The sequence below is a fragment of the Saccostrea cucullata genome, unplaced genomic scaffold (assembly GCF_032062105.1).
Source record: "Saccostrea cucullata isolate Sc308-1 unplaced genomic scaffold, CSIRO_AGI_Scuc_v1 ctg2684, whole genome shotgun sequence".
In the NCBI taxonomy this organism is placed as follows: Eukaryota; Metazoa; Mollusca; class Bivalvia; order Ostreida; family Ostreidae; genus Saccostrea; species Saccostrea cuccullata.
Window position 1 is genome coordinate 662 of NW_026937124.1, and position 25,269 is coordinate 25,930.

The window sequence follows — 25,269 nt, forward strand, 5'->3', positions numbered from 1 at the left end:
ACATATTCGAATAGGCCTATTTAAAATAAAAATTTTAAAAAAAAAATCTAATAAGCTAATTTTCGGTAGTTGATGTTCTACAGACGGATCATCATTATTTACAAATTGTGCAGAACAAATTTTTAGTTATAAAGTTTTTACGAATTAATCTAGCCTGCTGCAGCCATATTTTCTTTGTATCTCTAGGAATTTTTTGGAGACTGATGACATGTCCATCTACAGTTTTACCTCTGAATTTGCTGCATATACAGCAGTAGTTCGTCTTCCGCAACCGATATCAAGAAACTGCGTTTTTGCTCGATTGTATGTCATAACAAAGAACTTTTACTTACAAGAACACATTTGGTGATGTAAAATAATAGTCCCTGCCTACCAACCATTCTTTTTTTTTCTTTTTCTTTTTTTGGAGGAACCACACATTTTTTTTTCTTGGCCTTAGCTTTAATTTCCACATGTCAAGTTTCTGCTTTATTTTGATTACAATAAATTGTGAATTATTATATACATATGGTGTTATATTTTATTGGGAGATTACACACTTTTATCATTTGTCAGTATTTCTTAAAAAGGACTTCAAAGTTATACTTTGAAAGGAATTGTTGAATTGTACTTTGGAATGAAACACAGAGCTATTTTACACATTAAAATGTTTTGAGAGGATGATGAAGCTCATGCAGTATATCCATTAAATATTGTTATGAACTGACCAAAAAGATCAGCGGCTTCATTTATATTTGATGGTCTTTGGTGATTTGGCAAAATTAAGTTTGCAAGTTCTAAGAATTCTCCTGAACAGCCATGCATTGGGCGGTCTTCCCCGTAGTGTTCTTGACAGTAAATTATGTCCTCGGGATGGCAGTCGATTTTAAAATTTTGAGCACCGTATGATTCTGGAGTAAAAAATAATACATCAGGCTTTCCTTTTGGACTATTAGATTCTTTTTTAACTTGCATTCTGTGTTGATTCCATTGAATTACAATTTGATGAAGTTCCTCCTGAAGAACAGCCATAAAGCAGTATCTTAAACACTCAATATGCAAGTGGTCACCATCATTAAAAACATTAGTGTCACGTAAATCTTTAAAGAATGTGATCCACCAATCTGCCGCTTGCCGGCGTAAAATGCTCCACCAGGCCTCGATTCGTTGATTAGAAGTGCTTTTTCCGTATAAAAAGCAGTTACCATAATCCTGGTCTTGAAGACTATGCAACAGAACTTGTATTTCTTCCAACTCCTTGTTTTCCGTGCCGAGGTCACATCTACATACATTTGGACAACATCCTAATTGTTGCACAGTATCTAAAAAATATCTTGAAATAATTTTAGGATTGTTGTTGCTGGGTCCCACCTCCAACCACAAAATTCTTCGGGAGAAACCATCAATTGCGCCGTGTACGGCAAATCCAAAAGGTTTCAATTTGTCATATCCGTCGATATGCCAAATAAAATTTGGTCCAGGTGCAGCATACTGTCGCCTAAGTAATCGACGGTGCTTCCGTCTTTCTACTCCGTCTGGATCTATTATTCGCATCAGTTCCATGATTTTAGCACGCTGAACTACGAAACCGTAATCGGTTATCAAACGTTTCCATATTGCTCGATATCCTAGACATTGTCCACTGTTCTCTGTAATGTCCAAAATTGCATTCACAATATGAAAAAGGTCAACATCACCAGGACGACGCTTCAACCCTAAATTTCGCAATATGCGTTTCAAGTGAGATTTGCTGATTTTTACTTTATGAACGGTTCTGATCAGTTGTAAAATCTCTGTATTGGTGTACCCTTGTTGAAAATATCTTGTCACAAGCTCTTCCTTGGGAATATTATTAGGAGTCAGTGCCGGGGTGTATCTCGGCAACACCATAATGACCTGAAATTACAGTTTTTCAGTTGTATAATCATACATACTTTTTATATGTACTGTTATTTTTAGCTGGATGGAAATATAATTTTTGTAGGATTTTATTTTTTAAACATGGGCATCGAAAGCAATTTGAAAGGGGGGGGGGGCTAATTGAAATCGCTAAACCAACAGAAAAAGGTACCCCAATTTTCAATCCCTATATAATGTATATTTTTGCAAAAAAGAGGGAGGGTTGGGTGGGCTAACCCCACCCCACCTCTCTCCCATTTAGCAGGGTAATGTTAAAAATATCATTAACTATTCGGAACACCTAGCAATTTCTTTTCACCATATGAAAAGTACCGTTGTGTTCCAAAAAAAGTCATGAATATTCATAATGCAGCTAAGTAAAAGTTATATAGATAAGAAATGTTTTATTACTAATTCAGTGCCCAAATGAGCATACATTTGTTTATAAAAGGAGACGGTTAAGATATCCTCGATTCCATTTCAATTTAGGATATGTATTGTGAGTTCATCCGATCAAAAATGTTATTCAAGAAAGTACAGGATATTTTGATTGTATAAATTTGATAGGCAACAAGCGAATTCAAAGAATTGTGTTCCTCCGCTTTTGTGAGATGTCATTTTAATACCCCGCTTGAAAAGTGAGAGGGTACACTGTAATCGGTATGTCCGTCCGTCTATCCGTCTGTTACGCTTTGGGGTAACCATCGCTTGTCCACAACTCGTCTTATTCCACTGAGTGAAATTTAATAAAACTTTCACAGAATCTTGATTACATATTGCCATTGTTCACCTCCTAATTTACTTTTTGATCCGACACATATTTTGGGTTTACCGGCCACAGCAAAACATGGACTTTGCCACTATAATCATATGGAAGGCGGGGGGTACATGTATTATTAGTGAGTTCATTGCTCACAGTACCTCTAGTTTATGACATATTGTCTCAAATATGAACGCCCTATCATATGTCATTTAGAAATTTAAAAACCAATCCTGAAGGTCAAGGTCAAAAGGTCACAAATCAAAGCATGCTTGGAAATATTTTGTCACAGATAATGTACATGTTAAATATGAAAGCCATATCTCTTCTCAATATAAGGAACAAGATGTGTTTCTGAAATACCGAGGACACTTATGGCAATCTAGCGAAGATTAAACTTTTCTGAAATGCAAATTAAATATATATATATTACCCAAAGATTTTTTTTATATAAAAAGGAGGTCAAACGTCAAGTTCTTGAAATCCAATGAAAAGGTCCTGTTAAAAGGATTAAATATGTGAAACATGAAAGCCTTAGCCCTTTAAAAGTTATGGTCAAGGTTTGTTTTTTAAAAGTTAGTTACACTCCAAGGTCAAAAGGTGAAAGTTCTTTGTATCCAATATGAAGGGTCTTCTCACAAGAATTACATACATATGTGAAGTATGAAAGCCCTACCGTTCGCGAGTTATCGCCAAGGTTAAAGGTTTTTTACAAGTACAGAAATTTCCAAGGTCAATAGGTCAAGGTTATGGGTATCCAATGAAAGGCCTTGCCACAAGAAATACATATGTGAAATATGAAAGTCCTAGTATTTACCATTCAACAGTCATGGCCAAAGTAAAAGTTCAGAATTTTTGTGTAAAAGTGGGTCAAACTCCAAGGTCATATTTAGAGGTACCCAAAGAAAGGTCTTGTCACAAAGAATACACATATGAAATATGTAAGTCATAGCTCCACTAAATCAAAAGATATGGGCAATGTTCAAGTTTTTGTGACGGACGGAGAGACTGACGGAGAGACAGACATATACGAATGAGATTTAATGTCCCCTCGCTTTCGCGAAATCATCTTCGCTAGGCAAGGGTTTTCGGTCCACTCCGCTCCCCATAAATGGAGAGGGGAGTGGACCGAAAACCCTTTGCTAGCGAAGATGATTTCGCAAAAGCGAGGGGGCAAAAATATGAGGGCTTGTGCAACCCACTCCCCCCTTTTCTGGCACTTTCTACGGACCAGGCTTCAAGCAGATAATGCATATAACAAAGAACCCTTTTGTTATCTGGAATTCATAATAATACCCAGCAACAGCTGTAGCTATTTTTAATTTACCAGAACACGTGTTTGAATCTTTAATTTATAATCTTACGTGAGACGTGTGCTGTACTGGGTGTATCCTTAATGTCTACTGTAAATAAACGGTTCGAATTAAAGGCTCACATACAAGAAGAAAAGCACTGTCTTTGCCCTATTTCTATCACATATTTGCAACATCCTATCTACATGTACGTATATACTCTTACCTTTAAATTAATATGGCCACTCTTTACATTCTGAATTCTGATTCAGATATTACATTGTCTCTCATTGGCTTTTAAAACGGGTATTGTTACCTGTATTTCGATTGGTTAGTTTAGATATTGAATGTCGAATCTCGAATTTCGAATCTTGAATCTCGTACCTCGAATCTCGAATCTCGAATTCTGAATCTCGTATTTCGAATCTCGAATCACCATAAACAAATTTTTCACTCGCCATGATGAAAACATGTGAATAATACAATTAAAACAAGGAACTAACACTCATTAGTGTTATGTTTTTATTAAAGAAAAGATTACTAATTATTGTGATAGAAATCTTTTGCTTGTTGAAGGAAATATTTTTATTAGTTACAACACCCTTGTGGTTGTAATACATAATAGTACATGTACACAGAAGAACACAAGTAATCTGAGTGATCCTAGAATTAGTTTAATCAAAAGAAAAATAAAACTTTGACAGTTGTTGAGACAGGACTTTGCCAATTGTTTATCATGTTTACTTACTACTATGTATCTTACCCATTACACAGTCGTTATGAATGCTGCCAAAACAATTAATTGTGATATGCAAGCCGTTGACCAAATGCTTTAATAGCAAGGTCAGAGAAACTCTAGAAAGTTTACGATGTTTGGATGTCATTCTATCAGGGACGTTATGTATATACGTTTCTGGTTCTATCAAACTTCACTATTACAGCATTCTGTCATAGCATTACGTGATCTAAGTCCATGCGATGCTTTTTAAAGTGTGTTAAAGAATATATCTTTAAACGTTGTCTTGATAGAGAATCTTGAAAATGTAAATCTTGATCCCGATCAGAAAAAGATGGACATTGTCAGCCCAAATTTTCTCAGTCGCGAAAATGCGACTTATTTTAAATTTCTAGTTGTAAAATCAATTTTTTGGTCGCAAATGCTACCATTTTAGTCGCAACTTGGAGCACTGCTTTGTGGACCTTACAACAAATTTTTATTTCAAAGCGGTATTTTTGTTAGTTGAAGTGGTTAATTTGGCTGGTTGCCGGTTCTTAGGGAAAACACTGTTGGAATTCAATTTGAAATTACATGAAAAGTAGTCCAGATACCTATATCGAATTTAATATCATTTTAAAGAAGAGGCCATGAACATACAAATTACCATTTTCTAATAGACTGTAGGCAATCTGGATACATTTTCTTTGTCTGAATTGGAAAAAAACTCCCATAATCACTACAGCTTTTCTTAAATTTTCATTGGAAATGACAGTGTAAAATATATTTCATCTTGTTTACCTATAAATTATGCCCCGAAACACCTTATTTGACCTAGCTAAAGTAATAAAGCATCATTGAAGGAATTTATTTTTAAATTTGATAAAACTGTAGGCACCTTTCATTTACTAGATCTTGACCTTAATAGATGTACTATCTGTATATTCCTTAATAAAAAAGGTATTGCAACAGAGAATTTGATGATGAAAAGATTCTGATTCAGCATCAGAAAGCCAAGCATTTTAAATGCCACATATGTCACAAAAAGCTCTACATAGGACCTGGATTGTCCATTCACTGCATGCAGGTAATCCTCACAATATCACGTTAAATTGTGACACTCGAAATGGTGAGGTGAATTGAAATTGAGTTTGTCATAAATAAGGTTCAGGAATACTTGATCAGAACATTGTTTTGGGGGTGGGGAGGGAAAAGGATGTAGGGTCATGTGTTCTTTAGGAACACAAAGGTCAGAATGATATATGCATAGCACAGGTAATTCATCATTATGCTAGCAATGTAGTCTCAGAACTACATGTATGTTTGCTGTTAGAGACTTACAGTTCACCAAAAATGTAAAACGTTTGTTTGTTGAATGACTTGAAAAATGTCTTGATAATGGTTCATATGGAAAACAGAGAAAAAATATTGAGCTTGACAAATTTTTGAATTCTTACTAGGTTCACAAAGAAAAAATAGATAAAGTGCCAAATTCGCTGCCAGGGAGAAATAACTGTGAAATAGAAATCTACGGAATGGAGGGAATTCCAGAGGAAGATATAAAAGCACATGAAAAACAGAAGCAGGGGAATGAAGGAGGTAAAAAACAGAATCTTACTACTACAGAGATAAGTAAATATGGGTTATTGGATCTTGTTGTGTTTCAAGACATGGTACAACTATGGCTCTATTTCATTTGAAAGAATAGTTTGCTAAATAAATTTGAAGATTCAGTAACTTTGCTGGGATTAGAAGTTTTATTTTCTATTTGATTGGAAGGTTCAGTATCGTTGCTGCGATTAGAAGTCGTGTTTTCTAATTGATTGGAAGATTCAGTAACTTTGCTAGGATTAGAAGTCGGGTTTTCTATTTTTAGAGCCTCCCGGTAAGAAGTTGAAGGAAGATACAGACAGTAATGATGGAATGCCTGGTCCCTCAGGCAATCAAAACCCCCAGGTACCCCCACCGTACGGCATGAACAGAATGCCAATGCCTCCTGGTAATATGCCTTATGGCATGCCTCCCATGCCCCCTATGGGGCCTCCTGGGCCTATGGGTCCAGGTCCAATGATGGGACCAATGGGTCCTATGGGGCCAATGGGCCCTATGCCACCAATGGGTAAGTTATTACTTTTGAATTTGATCTTGTGTTGAAATTCCCTCTGAGCAACAATTTAAAATGAGTTTATAGACAATAAGCTTTTGAGAATCAGAAATATTTTTAAACCACCCCTGATATCAAAATCACAGATTTGATTTATAATCAGGTAGAGCTTTTAAAATTTTTTGTTTTTTTTCACTCCTTTTCCTTGGTGAATATATCATTAAATAATTTTGCACAACCATAATTTTATATTTTCCTCCTTTTTTGCAGGACCAATGGGACCTATGGGGTAAGAAATAATTTATTTTGAAAATCTGAGATTTAATACTCAGCAATTGTTGATAAATATGTAAGTAATAAATTAGAGAATTGAATAAACAAGGAGTATCCTTTATGATATCTTTGCAGTATGCCCCCTATGCCTGGGATGCCTCCACGCCCTAACTTTATGCCCAATGGACCTCCATCCACTATGCCCGGGACCATGCCTGATGAGTACGCAGAGTGGACCCGCAAACCACTATTTCCCTCAGCACAGGTCAGAAATTATGCCAAAGTTACTGTTGAGCTTCAGGCTACATACCAAACTTTAATGACGTTGTCTTAGAAAGTTTTATTTTATGTTAAGCAAAAAATATAGAAATACCTGGTATTATATGATCTGGAAAATACTGTAAATGTATTATATTTAGCGTGTACGATATTTGGCGGAAATTGATTTTATATATGCCCGTCTTAAGACTTGACGTATTATGTTATAGACTTCGTGTCGGTCCGTCTGTCTGTTAGCTTTTTCGTTTCCGGCTCATAACTTTAATACTATTAGTCCTAGGATTATCAAACTTTGTCATCTGATGCATCTTGGGTAGAAGGTGTGTCACGCACAAAAAGTAGGTCGCTCTGACCTTTTATTAAGAAGTTATAGCCAAATATGGAAAAATCCCATAAGTAGAAAACTACAAGACTTACAATCATCAAACTTGACCAGTTTATGCATCTTAGGCAGAAGGTGTGTCGCGACCTATTTCAAAGTCACTGTGACCTTTAATTTAAGTGAAATTTAAAAAAAAAATGTGTCTTTTTACTATTCATTTAAGTATCCCAAATAATGTAAGAGTATTGCACTGTCCTTATTAAAAAAGTGTTAAATCAAGAATACATGTACTTATTTTTTTAAGCATATACTTGACAGCAATCTATAACAAATATAATGTATGTTAGAGAAATCCTACCTCTCCCTTGAGTGTAATTATCAAGCACTGGTCAAGAAGAATTTTGATAACAGAAAATTGCATGTCAAATTAGGGAGAAATTAATGAGTTTTAAGTGTGAGGAGGTAACTGATAGAGCATTGGTGTTATCTATATCCCTTGGGTATTGGGCAGATGGGTAAGCCTGTTGGATTAAAAATAGCTCTTGTTGGCTAGCCTAAGTTTTAAGATTTGATGAAAAGTAATTACGCTAAAACTAATTTGATATTGCATAATAGACTAATCTGATATTATATGATATTATTAATTTAAAAACTAATTTTATGGGGTGGGATGGAATCAGCATGTCCATATGAATTACATATTAAAACCTGTGGGACATTAAATCTCAACCAAAAAAAATCTTTGAATATTTTATATGTTTAAAAAAAAAAGAATTATGGTAGATATTGCAGACCCATTCATCTCTTGGTAGTAATGAGTAGACAAGCATCCAGTTAAAGATTAATTAATGAGTTCATTGTAGGAAGGCCAGCTGTCTCAATCACTTTGATCAAGCAGTCTTATCTGTATCCTTTGGGGATTAGACAGAAGAAGTGCTGGTCAGTTTATAGCATATGTCATTTGATGGCCAGCTTTTTCTTTTCAAAATTAATTTGGTATAGATTAAGGTGTTCAGACTAATTTGATATTGTTTAATATGATGGGCATTTGACAAGGTCTCACACAACCAGCATAGAAATTTATTAATGATGTAATATTTATTATAATTAATGCCTACATCACAGGGAATGGATAAATATTTGAAGGAATGGAAAATCATGGAAATCTTAGAATCAAGGTTGATGTGATTTTCTTGCATGCTAAACTGTTCAAGAAAATTGTATTTTTTAGCAATGTGGCGCCCTCTAGATGCAATACCTGTTCATCAAGAACAGACAACTGATAAAAGAAATGTTTTTCCAGATGCATTATGGTCCTGTTCATGTTCTTCACCCTATAGCTATAGTTCTGCTAGACACGTATTACAGGTGACGCAAATATACTTCATTTAAATGGTCTCATATATGGGAACAATGAAAATCCTTCAACTCTCAACAGAATTTCATAAATATATATATTATTGCCATTAACGATGGGCCAGATGTAATAAAGAGTTTTTAGACATTTTGTCATAATAGATTAAATGTACCAGATCCATGTTACAACCACATAAAGATTGAGAGGCAATATGAAAACCATCTAAATTACTGTATTCAATTATCCAGAAGTGAAAGAAGAATTACATGATCAGTATATGGTCCCTGCTGACAAAGCAGCTTAAACATTTTCTTCGTCTGTGAGGCTCATTATATAAAGGGCTATATATGATAAGAGGCAATTCTGGCCCTGTAAACATTAACATTTTAGAATGATACTCAGATATGTTTAATCTATATTTATTTTGTAGAAGAGATTATATTATAGAAATATTTCCAATATATATATTTTAGGGAAAACGAGTACCTGGTTAACCGAGTATCGATCGAACGTCCAGATCGAATACTAAAATCGGAGTTACTCGGAAAATGTATATTTTTAAATATTTCTAAGCTTATTTATTAATGCATTAAAACATAGTTTTAAAACGTAAAATGTTCATTGCACTTGTACATACAGTAATTAGGGTTTCCTATGCCTCTAAATGACCGTTATCGCCTGTGGCAGTGTTTATACTGTAATTATCGTGACCAAACACCTGATGTACCTAAGGGCTTCTTTTGCACCTTCGACTGTCGTCTTCCCTTATATTTAGTTGAAAATGCTGTTAATTATTTGTTTTCATTGAACATCCTTGGTCCATTATATTTAAACAAATTAAATAATTTTGTCAATTCTCCACAGAAGCCGTAAATGTTGTCTTGAAAGATTTGCAGACGATATTGCACTCAAATTTTAAAATTTTGCATTTGATTACATGCCAAAAAATGCAAATGCTTTGAAAATTTATGTCCATCGTTGCTCTAAACTACAACATACCGTATCGTAAAATGAAATCTAGGATCAACAAGATGTGTTTGTGAAACACTATGCGCCCGGAGCAACAAAGTTCGGTTCATATTTTTAGCATATAGATCAAGATCAAGGTCCCAAGGTCATTGACCTTGGTGTCATTTGAAAGAGCTTAATTAGTGGAGTATGCAACTAAATATGAAGCAAATCTTGAAAAGTCAAAAGTTATGGCTGTAAGGTTAAAGTTTGGGGACATTTGAACACATCCAGCAAAGGACAAAAACCTACACAAGGCCACACATTTGTCATAAAATAGTGGGAAGATCGTAAATGATCTGTTATAGGATAACTTGATCAATTTATATGACAAAACATAAAACTTTTAATTTCACTTGGGGCCTGCATCTAGAGTTACATTACAATTATCTGTATACAGATTATTTTTTAAACAAAAACACTGTGCCAATTTCTGATTTTATTTCTCACAATTTACCTGATAAATAAATTGAACTTAAAAATATGTTAGATTAAATTTCGTCGGTTACAAAGTGGTCAAAAAAATTGTTACAACGCATTTGCAGGTAACCTCCCATGGTTTTGTTTCTACAAGAGTTTACAATGTTTTACAGTTATCAATATAACTTGTTCATATTTATTTACACTTTTACCAGTACCCTTATACTCGATCGGAAAAACGTCTGAGTAACCGAGATCAAATATTGACCGATTTGACATCAGTTATCATATATTTATGTTATATATTAAAGTACGATCGTATCAAAAATGCTGTGGCGTGCACTTTATTGAACAAGATAGAGTAGATTTGATTTAGTGGATTTCTCAATGTTCTTATATTGTATATATGTGCAAGACATTTAACGATTTTCATGAATTAGCAAAAGTTCCTTTCCGCCAAAAGCCACTAAAATATGAATACACAGCCAAATATAATATGTTTACAGTAACCTGCATTACAAAATTCAGTTTCAGATATTAAGAAATATAATCTTTTATAAGTATATAATGAATAGTAAACTGGATATCAGAGGGAAGTACACTTTCTAATTGTAAGCACTCTTAAAATGCAGTCATGAAAATTTGTTATTACAGCTAACTTTAAGGCAGCACCACATGGCTGCCCCTGTGAGAGCACGTTCCCCGCTGCTGCGGCGGCCCTCTCCAACTAAAATCAATAACAGTTTTACCATAACGGGTTACCCCCCAAATAAAGAAACGAGTCTAGTTCAGGTAAATTAATAAATATAGTAAGAAAATGCCTTTTAAGTACATGTATTTATTAGGGCTGGGTATCTGTCAACCAAGATTTGTAATGGTTAGTATTGGTTATTTTAAACATGCACCATGCATATTCCTTTCTAAAGTATTGTTTAGTCAGAACTAAAAATATTTTTATTTTTTGATAGAAACAAATAAAAATTATTGTAGATAAAGATTGATGCAACCTAAAATTATGAAAAAAATCTTTGATCAATATTATTTAATTTTAGGAGGAAAAAAGAGCCATGATGCCCAAATCTGAAAGGCATGGGGAATTTAAATCCCAAGTAACAAATTTTTAGGATTTTCATTTTGAGTGCTGCAATTTTAAAATTAGATTGCCAATATATCGAATATATTTAGGCAGTTTTAAATATTTATTTTGTTAGATATTCATGAGTATGTTTAAGTGCTATATGTCCTTCAATCTTCAGTTACATGTTTTTTTTATAGAAAATATTGCAAATGGTATATCGCAATACATGTAAAATGGGAGTGGGAATTTATCAAGGACAGAGTGGATCTTGGGCCAATGACCCAGCCCTAAAGACCACCTCTTTTATGTAAAGATATCAAATGTTTTTCAAATGTGTTTCACTACAGCTAAGTCAAGCGTTTGATTACCAAAATTTGTAACATTAGAGTTGCAGTATCAAAAGGTATGGTGCGAAATTGGACTGCAAAGTAAATGATTTTAATGTGTTTTATTTTGTGAGATTATATTATTGTAGATGATGATGCATGTACCATAAATTTTAATAATAATAAAGATCTGAGTATCAAATATAGAAAAACATAATCTGACAAAAGTGTTTTATCATCAAAAAGATACTGTTTAAGTCAGCTGTGCAGCAAATGTGTAATTCTCTTCATTGAATGTTCAGATCTTGTCTACATTTTTTAGTCACAATAAATCTACAATTTTATTTCACAATGACTGTCATGGTTTCAGGATAAAGAATCAAGTATGCACAATTAACACTGTATTGCAATCTATAGGTTGATAAATGGTTCCAAAATTGACCAAATTTGGAATATTTGAAAACAAGGCTGTAAAGGTTTGTACATCATGTATTGGTAAACTCTCCTGACACCCGATTCAAGGTTTCTTAAATTTTGTCATATGAAAAATCTTGTGTACAGTGTATTGCACCCCCAAAATGCATGTTGGTACACTAGAACAGCAGGGATTGATCCCTGTGTCAAGAAAACAAAGGCAAGTGGTCACAGCATAATCATCTGAGATTTGTGTGTTGGCAAGCTGATGGCAGGACTTTTGCCAGTATTCCAGACCCATGCATTCGGCACAGCAAGTTGTGTTGCTGTTGGGAGGCCCCCAATTTATGTTTATTTTGATCATGAAACAACTGGCTTTATGTCACAGCATGTATGCTGTTGAAAGGAAAAAAGAAACGTTGGTAAACTTTTGTTGGTGAATTGTACTGAGAATTGATAAAATAATGTTTTTATTTTGTAGAATCTACCTATTTAAAATCGTCTTTCAAAAAGATATAACCAAATTCTATTCTATGATTTTGTCATAATTATTATTGAAGAAAATACCCCCAAAATGAAAATTAACTCTCATTATCTTTAATGTCTATCAGTAATATTGTCAGAGTTTTGTTTTCTGCATGGAATAGGGCCCAGTCTGGTACAAATCCTGGCTATATTGTATCCAAACATGGGTAACCACGCAAAAGAGCATCTTACTGGGCGCGTTGGCAACATTGGTTGGCGATACAACATCTTAAAATGTTGATCTTTTCAATAAAACTAAATAAGTGAAGATTAAAATAACATATTTTTAAAAATTTTGTATTAATGTTATTATATATAAACATTAAAAATTTCTCTATAAATTTTGTTTTTGTGGATGGGGTAGGGGTATGGCTATCCTTAGGCATAGGACCAAAAGAGGTGGCAGGGGGGTAACCCGCTCGTAACATGACTCTGGGACAGGATTGCAATCTATAGTAAAACCTTGGTGTATTGAGGCCCTTTTTCTCTGAAGGGCAAAAGGGATTTGATTATTGAGGCCCCTGAAAAGATGACAACTAAATGGAGGATGGGTTGGGCATTATGAGGCCCCATCTGTACCTTTACAGCAGTTGTTTGATGCCATTGAACTGAAGGCTTCCAAATTTGTGTCAATTTTGGATAATGTTTATTAATTTAAAACGTACTCTTTTGCATACCTCATTGCATCAATAATGCAACAAGATTTGTTTAGTCAAAGAAAAAAATTATTGCCTTCTTTTCAAAATGACAGTCTCATGATAGTAACACGATTTTTATATTTATTGTGATAAAATTTTACAGATGTAGAGTAAGTTTTAAAAGATCGGATTTTGATTCAAGTAAGAGAATTACACATTTTGACCAATTTTGAATTTTGTCATGTGGTCAAATTTTTATTGTTCCTGAGAACTGAGTATCTTTTTGATGATAAAACTGACTTTTGTCAGATTATTTATTTACATAAATTTACTCAGATTTTTATTATTATGTTAAAATTTATGACAGTAAATTGATCATTCATTTAAATACAAGACAAAATATGTAATGTTGAATGTTTCATGTATTCAATGAAAACACACAATATAAAACTGTTTTGGTTGTCATATGATTTTGGCAAAATTCTGTGATTTCAAACTTTCAAAATATTCCTCGGAATCTTAAAATTATGTCTCAAATGAACTTCTTTGGAAGGATCAACTAAAAACATCATAAGGCAAGACTTATTTTGACAAAATCATCTTTTAATGACAACCAAAACAGTCTCTCAGCTTATATTGTAACAACTGTTTTCATTGATTACATACACACATTCAACATAATTCACATTATAACAGTAAACTTTACATCTTGATTTTTTTTTTCACAATTTTGTCAATGATCAATTTACTGTCTGGTATATTTCTACTTATTTTAACATGTTAATGTTTAATTTGCCAAAAAATCTGTTCTGCTTCCAACACCACTTCAGGTTCACATCTAATAAATAAATGTGCTCTTCTCCTTTAGAAATTCAGTTCATTTAAGTTCATTAGTCTTGAAAACTACTCACATTATTCAATCAAGAAATCAAGCACAGTTCTCAGTTCATGAACAATCACAGCAAATTCCATGTTCATTCAACAATTTCCTGAACAAGTGTTTCATTCAAATTTCCCAACACTAGTCTCAGTTCACTTGAAAAACCGCCATGTATAGAAGAAGTAAATGATATGCCATCTTTTAAAACTTGACCTTGACCTCTGAACTTGTCAATTCTATTTTTCAAGTCTGACAAAGTGAAAGTGCCTCCAAACATAATTAATACTTCCATCTTTAATATCCATAATACTTTCAACTATCTGAAAAGCATCTAACATACATATAATTTTTTTCTTTGAATCTAAAAAATTTCCTTAACATTCTTTTACACTTCACCATTGATATATGTAACTATACATGTATGCTTAAAAGAGTACATTTTACAATTAATAAAATATCATTTAGTCCCTGTGGTCTTAACAACCCCAACCCCATACTACATTTTGGCCCTATGCCTTCAGATCAATGGCATCAATAATCCCACATTCCCCTGTTTGAGCCTAAAGCTACAGATTATATAATGCCCAACCCATCCTCCATTTAGTTGCTCATCTTTAGATCAGGGGCCTCAATAATCACCCACCCCATCCCTTATTGCCCTTCACCCAGAGAAAAAGGGCCTCAATACACCAATTCCATTCCCCATTTCCCTGTTTTGGCCCTACAACTACAGATCCTCCATCCTGTCCCCAACAGAAGAGATCAGGGGCCTCAAATACCCCCACCCCCTACCCCGTTTTGGTCCTATGCCTAAGGATAGCCATAATAGCCCCTACCCCATCCCCCATTTTGGCTCAGGGGCAATCGATCTCTTCATTCAAAATTACTATAGAGGGGGTATTGCATGATAGCCTTTTTAATGTTTTCAATATATAATAACATTAATTAAAATTCTAATTTTTATTTTTTGGAAAATATGTTATTTTATATTTTCATTTATATAGTTTATTATTGCAAAAGATTTTAAGCATTTTAAGATGTTAGTGTCGCCAACCAATGTTGGGGGCCAACAGCCCAACAGTAAGATGCTCTTACTGTGACTGGGTACATACCAGTTTGGATACATAGATCAGCGGATTGTGTACCAGACTGGGCCCTGTTCTACAGAAAACAAACCAGTCTCATTATATTACTGCCTAAAGTTATTGATATTAGAAATTAATTTTATAAAGTGGAATAAAACATTTTCTTAATAAAATAATTTTACTTTCCTCTAGAATAGTTTCTTTTTATATGCATTACTTACAGTGTGTTGATTCTGTAAGATTCTACATGTACTAGAAATAAAAACATTATTTTATCAATTCTCAATACACCATGCAGCCAACTTAAACAAGAATGTCACCAACTTTATGTTGGGGGTGTTAAACCCAACAGCATTGACATGCTGTGACATAAAGCAAAAGTAACATGAATCAGTCACCAACATCATGTTGGGGGCCTAAAACCCAACAGCAACACAACTTGCTGTGACTACTCGCCTTCCAAAAACTGCAACAAAAGTCCTAAGCCACAAAATCAGCTGTCGCCAACACATGGTTGGGGGTGTGAAACCCAACAGCAAGACAACTTGCTGTGACCACTTGCCTTTGTAAATTGGACACAGTGGATCTAATCCTGCTGTTCCAGTGTCACCAACATAAATGTTGGGGGTGTAAAACCCAACAGCAAAATGTCAAAGGTCATTCTGCTGTGACCACCCACCTTAAATCGGGTGTCAGGAGAGTTTGCCAATAAAAGCTCTACACCAACCTTTACAGCAGTTGTTTTCAAACCTTCCAAATTTGGTCAATTTTGGAACAATTTAAAAGGTATTTACTATAGATTGCAATACAGTGTTAATTGTCTAGTACTTGCCTTCTTTTCCTGAAACCATGACAGTCTCATGAGTAACACGATTCAAGAAATATTTATTGTGATAAAATAATGCAGATGACAAGATCGGATGAACATTCAATGAAGAGAATTACACATTTGCTGTAATAGCTGACTTACCCCCTGAGTATCTTTTTGATGATAAAACACTTTTGTCAGATTATTTTATTCTTACCTTGATACTCAGATCTTTATTATTATTAAAATTTATGGACATCATTTAAATCTACAAAATATAATTAGTTCACAAAATAAAACACATTAAAATCATACACTTTGGCAGTCCAAGTACCTTCGCACAATACTTTTGATACATGCATATTTTAATGTCCACAACATTTTAAAAACGCTTGACTTAGCTGTAGTGAAACACATTTGAGAAACACATTTGATGATCTTTGGATCTACTCCTAGAGGTCATGGTCAGTACTGGCGGCTGGTCATCTGAGGCCTAAATCCACTCTGTCCTTGATAAGACATCCCACTCCCATACATGTTGGATCCACCACTACCATTTGCGCCGGACATCCCCATACTTGATGGCACACCTCCCATCATTGCTATAAAAAAACATGCAACTGAAGACTGAAGGACACTACAACACTTAAACATACTCATGAATATCTAACAAAATAAGATACTTTAAAACTGCCTTTAAATGTCTCGACAGTGTTTGCAGTTTTATTTTATCTCAAATCTAATTTTAAAATAAAACAAGCTGACAGCACTCAAAATGAAAATCCTAAAAATGTCAAACAAAATAAGACACTTTAAAACTGCCTTTAAATGTCTCGACAGTGTTTGCAGTTTTATCAATGTTATCTCAAATCTATCATACGCAATGTAGTTTGAACTTTTTTGGATTCTTCCCTGGAGTTGAAGAGTTCCACTAAATGAAGGACCTGTGTGCAATATTTTTGATGTCTAAATATGGATTTGTACACCTCTTCTAAAACAATATTTGATGGAAAAAAATCTGGAATTGATGTTTTATAATTTTTGTACATTTTTATTTGAATTATGCAAAAATTTTCAAAATTTGATATCTTTTCAAAACCCCTGGTAATGCATGCTGATTTTTTGTCTAAGAACATGTAATGATATTATAAGTTTAAATTTAGAATATCTTGAAAAATTATCAGTAGGTAAGGTACATTGCGTATGTCCTTAAAATAAAACAAGCTGACAGCACTCAAAATGAAAATCCTAAAATATCCTTTTACTTGATGCTGGTGGTCGGCCTGGCCCCTGATTTAAATTCCCCATGCCTCTTCTATATTTGGGCATCATTGCTCTTTTTTCCTCCTAAAATTAAATTATATATTGATCAATGTTAAATTGCACAAAGGAATCATTTCACAGCACATTTAAGCAATCATAATTTTAGGTTGCATCAATCTTTATCTAAAATAATTTTATTTGTTTCTCTATTAAAAAAATAAAAATATTTTTAGTTCTGACTAAACAATACTTTAGAAAGGAATATGCATGGTGCATTTTATCACGTAACCATATTACTAACCATTACAGTCGTTTCTCTGGTTGACAGAATCAGGGAACATATATAAATACTTACCAGGGAAATATCTTCCTCAGGGTGAATGAGTTTGGATGTCAAACCTGAACTAGACTCGGGTTTCTTTATTTGGGGGGCCCCCGTTATGGTAGCACTGTTATTGACGGGGGAGTTGGAGAGGGCCGCCGCAGCAGCGGGGAACGTAGGCTTGACAGGGGCAGCCATGGGCGCTGCCTTAAAGTTAGCTGTAGGAGGTGCTGAAATAGTCGCCGGCGATGACTGGAAGTAAGAGTGCTTACAATTAGAAAGTGTACTTCCCTCTGATATCCAGTTTACTATTCATTTGATATTCTTATAAAAGATTATCTTTCTTAATATCTGAAACTGAATTTTGTAATGCAGGTTACTGTAAACATATTATATTTGGCTGTGTATTCTTTTTAGCGCTTTTGGCGGAAAGGAACTTTTGCTAATTCAAGTACAACGCTAAATGTCTTGCACATATATACATAAATAAGAACATTGAGAAATCCACTAAATCAAATCTACTCTAACTTGTTCAATAAAGTGCCACGCCATAGCATGATACGCCCGTCAATTTAATATATAATATAAATATATATATTGGAAATATTTCTATAATATCTATAATATAATCTCTTCTACAAAATAAATATAAATTAAACATATCTGAGTATCATTCTAAAATGTTAATGTTTACGGGGCCAGAATTGCCTCTTATCATATATAGTCCTTTATATAATGAGCCTCACAGACAAAGAAAATGTTTAAGCTGCTTTGTCAGCATGGACCAGCATGTACTGATCATGTAATTCTTCTTTCACTTCTGGATTATTGAATACAGTAATTTAAATGGTTTTCATATTGCCTCTCAATCTTTATGTGGTTGTAACATGGATCTGGTACATTTAATCTATTATGACAAAATGTCTACGTCCTCTTTTTTACATCTGGCCCATCGTCTGGCAATAATATATATATTTATGAAATTCTGTTGCCAGTTGAAGGATCTGGGTTCCCATATATGAGACCATTTAAATGAAGTATATTTGCGTCACCTGTAATACGTGTCTAGCAGAACTATAGCTATAGGGTGAAGAACATGGACAGGACCAAATGAATCTGGAAAAACATTTCTTTTATCAAGTTGTCTGTTCTTGATGAACAGGTATTGCATCTAGAGGGCATTGCTAAATACAATTTTCTTGAACAGTTTAGCATGCAAGAAAATCACATCAACCTTGATTCTAAGATTTCCATGATTTTCCATTCCTTCAAATATTTATCCACTCCCTGTGATGAAGGCATTAATTATAATAAATATTACATCATTAATAAATTTCTATGCTGGTTGTGTTAGACCTTGTCAAATGCCCATCATATTAAACAATATCAAATTAGTCTGAACACCTTAATCTATACCAAATTAATTTTGAAAAGAAAAGGCTGGCCATCAAATGACATATGCTATAAACTGACCAGCACTTCTTCTGTCTAATCCCCAAAGGATACAGATAAGACTGCTTGATCAAAGTGATTGAGACAGCTGGCCTTCCTACAATGAACTCATTAATTAATCTTTAACTGGATGCTTGTCTACTCATTACTACCAAGAGATGAATGGGTCTGCACTATCTACCATAATTCTTTTTTTTAAACATATAAAATATTCAAAGATTTTTTTTGGTTGAGATTTAATGTCCCACAGGTTTTAATATGTAATTCATATGGACATGCTGATTCCATCCCACCCCATAAAATTAGTTTTTAAATTAATAATATCATATAATATCAGATTAGTCTATTATGCAATATCAAATTAGTTTTAGCGTAATTACTTTTCATCAAATCTTAAAACTTAGGCTAGCCAACAAGAGCTATTTTTAATCCAACAGGCTTACCCATCTGCCCAATACCCAAGGGATATAGATAACACCAATGCTCTATCAGTTAGATCCTCACACTCAAAACTCATTAATTTCTCTCTAATTTGACATGCAATTTTCTGTTATCAAAATTCTTCTTGACCAGTGCTTGATAATTACACTCAAGGGAGAGGTAGGATTTCTCTAACATACATTATATTTGTTATAGATTGCTGTCAAGTATATGCTTAAAAAAATAAGTACATGTATTTTCTTGATTTAACACTTTTTTAATAAGGACAGTGCAATACTCTTTCATTATTTGGGATACTTAAATGAATAGTAAAAAGACACATTTTTTTTTTTTAATTTCACATAAATTAAAGGTCACAGTGACCTTGAAATAGGTCGCGACACACCTTCTGCCTAAGATGCATAAACTGGTCAAGTTTGATGATTGTAAGTCTTGTAGTTTTCTACTTATGGGCCGGAAAGGATTTTTCCATATTTGGCTATAACTTCTTAATAAAAGGTCAGAGCGACCTACTTTTAGTGCGTGACACACCTTCTACCCAAGATGCATCAGATGACAAAGTTTGATAATCCTAGGACTAATAGTATTAAAGTTATGAGCCGGAAACGAAAAAGCTAACAGACAGACGGACCGACACGAAGTCTATAACATAATACGTCAAGTCTTAAGACGGGCGTATAAAAATCAATTTCCGCCAAATATCGTACACGCTAAATATAATACATTTACAGTATTTTCCTGATCATATAATACCAGGTATTTCTATATTTTTTGCTTAACATAAAATAAAACTTTCTAAGACAATGTCATTAAAGTTTGGTATGTAGCCTGAAGCTCAACAGTAACTTTGGCATAATTTCTGACCTGTGCTGAGGGAAATAGTGGTTTAGCGGGTCCACTCTGCGTACTCATAGGCATGGTCCCGGGCATAGTGGATGGAGGTCCATTGGGCATAAAGTTAGGGCGTGGAGGCATCCCAGGCATAGGGGGCATACTGCAAAGATATCATAAAGGATACTCCTTGTTTATTCAATTCTCTAATTTATTACTTACATATTTATCAACAATTGCTGAGTATTAAATCTCAGATTTTCAAAATAAGTTATTTCTTACCCCATAGGTCCCATTGGTCCTGCAAAAAAGGAGGAAAATATAAAATTATGGTTGTGCAAAATTATTTAATGATATATTCACCAAGGAAAGGAGTGAAAAAAAAACAAAAAAATTTAAAAGCTCTACCTGATTATAAATCAAATCTGTGATTTTGATATCAGGGGTGGTTTAAAAATATTTCTGATTCTCAAAAGCTTATTGTCTATAAACTCATTTTAAATTGTTGCTCAGAGGGAATTTCAACACAAGATCAAATTCAAAAGTAATAACTTACCCATTGGTGGCATAGGGCCCATTGGCCCCATAGGACCCATTGGTCCCATCATTGGACCTGGACCCATAGGCCCAGGAGGCCCCATAGGGGGCATGGGAGGCATGCCATAAGGCATATTACCAGGAGGCATTGGCATTCTGTTCATGCCGTACGGTGGGGGTACCTGGGGGTTTTGATTGCCCGAGGGACCAGGCATTCCATCATTACTGTCTGTATCTTCCTTCAACTTCTTACCGGGAGGCTCTAAAAATAGAAAACCCGACTTCTAATCCTAGCAAAGTTACTGAATCTTCCAATCAATTAGAAAACACGACTTCTAATCGCAGGAACGATACTGAACCTTCCAATCAAATAGAAAATAAAACTTCTAATCCCAGCAAAGTTACTGAATCTTCAAAATTATTTAGCAAACTATTCTTTCAAATGAAATAGAGCCATAGTTGTACCATGTCTTGAAACATAACAAGATCCAATAACCCATATTTACTTATTTCTGTAGTAGTAAGATTCTTTTTTACCTCCTTCATTCCCCTGCTTCTGTTTTTCATGTGCTTTTATATCTTCCTCTGGAATTCCCTCCATTCCGTAGATTTCTATTTCACAGTTATTTCTCCCTGGCAGCGAATTTGGCACTTTATCTATTTTTTCTTTGTGAACCTAGTAAGAATTCAAAAATTTGTCAAGCTCAATATTTTTTCTCTGTTTTCCATATGAATCATTATCAAGACATTTTTCAAGTCATTCAACAAACGTTTTACATTTTTGGTGAACTGTAAGTCTCTAACAGCAAACATACATGTAGTTCTGAGACTACATTGCAAGCATAATGATGAATTACCTGTGTTATGCATATATAATTCTGACCTTTGTGTTCCTAAAGAACACATGACCCTATATCCTTTGCCCTTCCCCACCCCCCAAAACAATGTTCTGATCAAATATTCCTGAACCTTATTTAAGACAAACTCAATTTCAATTCCCCTCACCATTTCGAGTGTTACAATTTAACGTAATATTGTGAGGATTACCTGCATGCAGTGAATGGACAGTCCAGGTCCTGTGTAGAGCTTTTTGTGACATATGTGGCATTTAAAATGCTTGGCTTTCTGATGCTGAATCAGAATCTTTTCATCATCAAATTCTCTGTTGCAATACCTTTTTTTTTTATTAAGGAATATACAGATAGTACATCTCTTAGGTCAAGATCTAGTAAATGAAAGGTGCCTACAGTCTTATCAAATTTAAAAATAAATTCCTTCAATGATGCTTTATTACTTTAGCTAGGTCAAATAAGGTGTTTCGGGGCATAATTTATAGTTAAACAAGATGAAATATATTTTACACTGTCATTTCCAATGAAAATTTAAGAAAAGCTGTAGTGAATATGGGAGTTTTTTTTCCAATTCAGACAAAGAAAATGTATCCAGATTGCCTACAGTCTCTTAGAAAATGGTAATTTGTATGTTCATGGCCTCTTCTTTAAAATGATATTAAATTCGATATAGGTATCTGGACTACTTTTCATGTAATTTCAAATTGAATTCCAACAGTGTTTTCCCTAAGAACCGGCAACCAGCCAAATTAACCACTTCAACTGACAAAAATACCGCTTTGAAATAAAAATTTGTTGTAAGGTCCACAAAGCAGTGCTCCAAGTTGCGACTAAAATGGTAGCATTTGCTACCAAAAAATTGATTCTACGACTAGAAATTTAAAATAAGTCGCATTTTCGCGACTGAGAAAATTTGGGCTGACAATGTCCATCTTTTTCTGATCGGGATCAAGATTTACATTTTCAAGATTCTCTATCAAGACAACGTTTAAAGATATATTCTTTAACACACTTTAAAAAGCATCGCATGGACTTAGATCACGTAATGCTATGACAGAATGCTGTAATAGTGAAGTTTGATAGAACCAGAAACGTATATACATAACGTCCCTGATAGAATGACATCCAAACGTCGTAAACTTTCTAGAGTTTCTCTGACCTTGCTATTAAAGCATTTGGTCAATGGCTTGCATATCACAATTAATTGTTTTGGCGGCATTCATAACGACTGTGTAATGGGTAAGATACATAGTAGTAAGTAAACATGATAAACAATTGGCAAAGTCCTGTCTCAACAACTGTCAAAGTTTTATTTTTCTTTTGATTAAACTAATTCTAGGTCTAAGGATCACTCAGATTACTTGTGTTCTTCAGTGTACATGTACTATTATGTATTACAACCACAAGGGTGTTGTAATTAATAAAAATATTTCCTTCAACAAGCAAAAGATTTCTAATCACAATAATTAGTAATCTTTTCTTTAATAAAAACAAACACATAACACTAATGAGTGTTAGTTCCTTGTTTTAATTGTGCACCGGTAATTCACATGTTTTCATCATGGCGAGTGAAAAATTTGTTTAGCGATGGTGATCATAAATTCTGTAATTCGTCTTGCTTTTTTGAAATTTGAAAAGAGTCACAATGCATTCTACTGATTCGGTAAAGGATTCGCCATTTGATGCAATTTGACCTTAAAGTAAGTGTGACTTGGGGCACTGCAAAGATTTTGTTCATAAACCTCACGACATAGCCTGTTACAATTGATCTCTAACCCTTTATTTTGAAATAAAGGGAAAATACTGATTCCATGAAAACCCTTTATTTTCTACATAATCCTATTAGAGAGGTGAAGTACGGGAAAAAGAGAGTTGAAAGTTATTATAATGTCATAATAGATCTAGCACCAAAAAGTTAGTCTAAAGACAATTACTAGATCTTGACCTTAAGCACACTAGTTTATAAGGGCGTTAAATTCACATTAAAGATTAACGAAATAAGCAATTACGAAGAAGAAAAATTAGAGAATGTAAATATAAGCTATTGCGCGGTATTCAATTTGTCGGCACAACCAGTAGGGCTGTCACAGGTACCCGAAATGACCTGGAACCGCGGAACAATTAATTCCGGTCAGGTTCGGTTCTGTTTTTCCAGAATCTGGTTCGGTTACAATTTGTACAATAGAGTAGGTTTTACCATCAAAATGGCGTCTAAAACGAAAGGTTCATTAGTATATTACCATTAAAAATGGTTATAATGTGATTTGAATCATTTAGTTCAATTATTTTTCTAGTTACGAAACTTATTTGAACCAATCATTAATTTTCTGTTTCTTAGATTTTGAAAAAATATAAAATTTTTGTTGAATACAATTCAAATCATGTTTTTATTCTATTAACATGATTAAAAACCCGAACCGAATTCAATACTTAAAAACCCGAAACCAAACCTTAAAAAATATAAGCAATTTCTAACCGACCTTGAATCAGAGAAAAATTATGGAACCATGACAGCCCTAACGACCAGGTGTGTTATAGGACCGACGACATCCAATAATATGAATTATCAGAATTCAATACTTAAATAGCCTATTGTTTTCACTTTTGGTTACTTTCAATGCTTAATGCTTACATTACGAAAAATCGTAATATATATGTATTGTACATCTTTTAATTTAATTAAGAAACGAATCTGGTAATATTACAATTTTTAGTAAACGTAACTGATATAATTCCCATCAAACGACTGCTGTTGTACACGGAAGAGGGACAAGTATAATTTGGGCGAATCATCTTGGGCTAAATTACGGCACGCAAACAATATCTGTCTGGTTGGGATCTGGCAAAACTTCTGGAAGGGGCAAACTATTATTTCTAGGAATCGTTCGATATAATTTAACTTTTTCAAACTGTATCAAGAACTTTACAAAAAGGATACCAGCACCAAGGCTTCAATTGCTTCTTCTTTTTTCTTCCCATTTTAATTTCTTTTCAAAATATTCTAAATGAAATATTTTTCAATATGGCGTAGCGTCAAATCCGGAAGTTGATGTGTACTTTTGAAACCATCCAGAATTTTAAATCCGAAATAATCAAATGTCTTGAAAGGAACTTGATACTCAAAAAGTTAAGTTCTGCATTCTCCAGAAGTACTGAAAATAACAAACTCATTTATTTAAAAAATGTATTACATCTAGAAATGATTGCGTAACATAATTATTTTACAAAATAATGACGGTATGATTTTTAAAATTATGATAATTATGTACATGGACCCATATATACCAGAGACATAAACTAAGTATAGTTAGTATAAGTATATAGGTCCCTGTTATGTATAACCTTTATATTTAATATGTTGACGGTGCGACCGTTAGAGCGAGCGCAAACTCCTCTATTGTTAAAATTTA

At 33.9% G+C, this 25,269-nt stretch overlaps 3 protein-coding genes across 3 annotated transcripts; 1 reads left to right on the forward strand and 2 right to left on the reverse strand.

Moving 5' to 3' along the window:
• Nucleotides 1-411: 411 nt before the first annotated feature.
• On the reverse strand, nt 412-1,937 carry LOC134247396 (uncharacterized). The gene has a single exon (XM_062729771.1). The coding sequence runs from the start codon at nt 1,867-1,869 to the stop codon at nt 670-672; it is 1,200 nt and encodes a 399-aa protein (XP_062585755.1). The 5' UTR covers nt 1,870-1,937; the 3' UTR covers nt 412-669.
• A 1,812-nt stretch (nt 1,938-3,749) lies between these two features.
• LOC134247398 (BUB3-interacting and GLEBS motif-containing protein ZNF207-like) lies at nt 3,750-11,982 on the forward strand. Its single transcript, XM_062729772.1, has 9 exons — nt 3,750-3,811; nt 5,606-5,732; nt 6,106-6,244; nt 6,522-6,764; nt 7,020-7,038; nt 7,158-7,287; nt 11,063-11,200; nt 11,461-11,517; nt 11,962-11,982. Exons 1-9 carry the CDS (start codon nt 3,750-3,752, stop codon nt 11,980-11,982), a joined length of 936 nt encoding a protein of 311 aa, XP_062585756.1.
• Nucleotides 11,983-16,223: 4,241 nt separating this feature from the next.
• On the reverse strand, nt 16,224-24,905 carry LOC134247399 (BUB3-interacting and GLEBS motif-containing protein ZNF207-like). The gene is made up of 9 exons (XM_062729773.1): nt 24,798-24,905; nt 22,056-22,182; nt 21,546-21,684; nt 21,028-21,270; nt 20,754-20,772; nt 20,505-20,634; nt 17,781-17,999; nt 17,428-17,509; nt 16,224-16,764 (listed from the first exon to the last, which is right to left on the reverse strand). Exons 1-9 carry the CDS (start codon nt 24,836-24,838, stop codon nt 16,628-16,630), a joined length of 1,137 nt encoding a protein of 378 aa, XP_062585757.1. The 5' UTR covers nt 24,839-24,905; the 3' UTR covers nt 16,224-16,627.
• Between the last annotated feature and the right edge of the window lie 364 nt (nt 24,906-25,269).

What these genes read in the sequence shown, in the direction of transcription:
- LOC134247396 (XM_062729771.1), bottom strand. Translation starts at nt 1,869, where the DNA reads ATGGTGTTGCCGAGATACACCCCGGCACTGACTCCTAATAATATTCCC.
- LOC134247398 (XM_062729772.1), top strand. Translation starts at nt 3,750, where the DNA reads ATGGAGAGGGGAGTGGACCGAAAACCCTTTGCTAGCGAAGATGATTTC. An exon ending in TGTCCATTCACTGCATGCAG is followed by an intron (nt 5,733 to 6,105) that starts GTAATCCTCACA and finishes AATTCTTACTAG; the next exon opens with GTTCACAAAGAAAAAATAGA. An exon ending in AAGAAACGAGTCTAGTTCAG is followed by an intron (nt 11,201 to 11,460) that starts GTAAATTAATAA and finishes ATTTAATTTTAG; the next exon opens with GAGGAAAAAAGAGCCATGAT.
- LOC134247399 (XM_062729773.1), bottom strand. Translation starts at nt 24,838, where the DNA reads ATGGGAAGAAAAAAGAAGAAGCAATTGAAGCCTTGGTGCTG. An exon ending in CAATTGAAGCCTTGGTGCTG is followed by an intron (nt 22,183 to 24,797) that starts GTATCCTTTTTG and finishes TAAAAAAAAAAG; the next exon opens with GTATTGCAACAGAGAATTTG. An exon ending in AGGCCGACCACCAGCATCAA is followed by an intron (nt 16,765 to 17,427) that starts GTAAAAGGATAT and finishes GTTTTTTTATAG; the next exon opens with CAATGATGGGAGGTGTGCCA.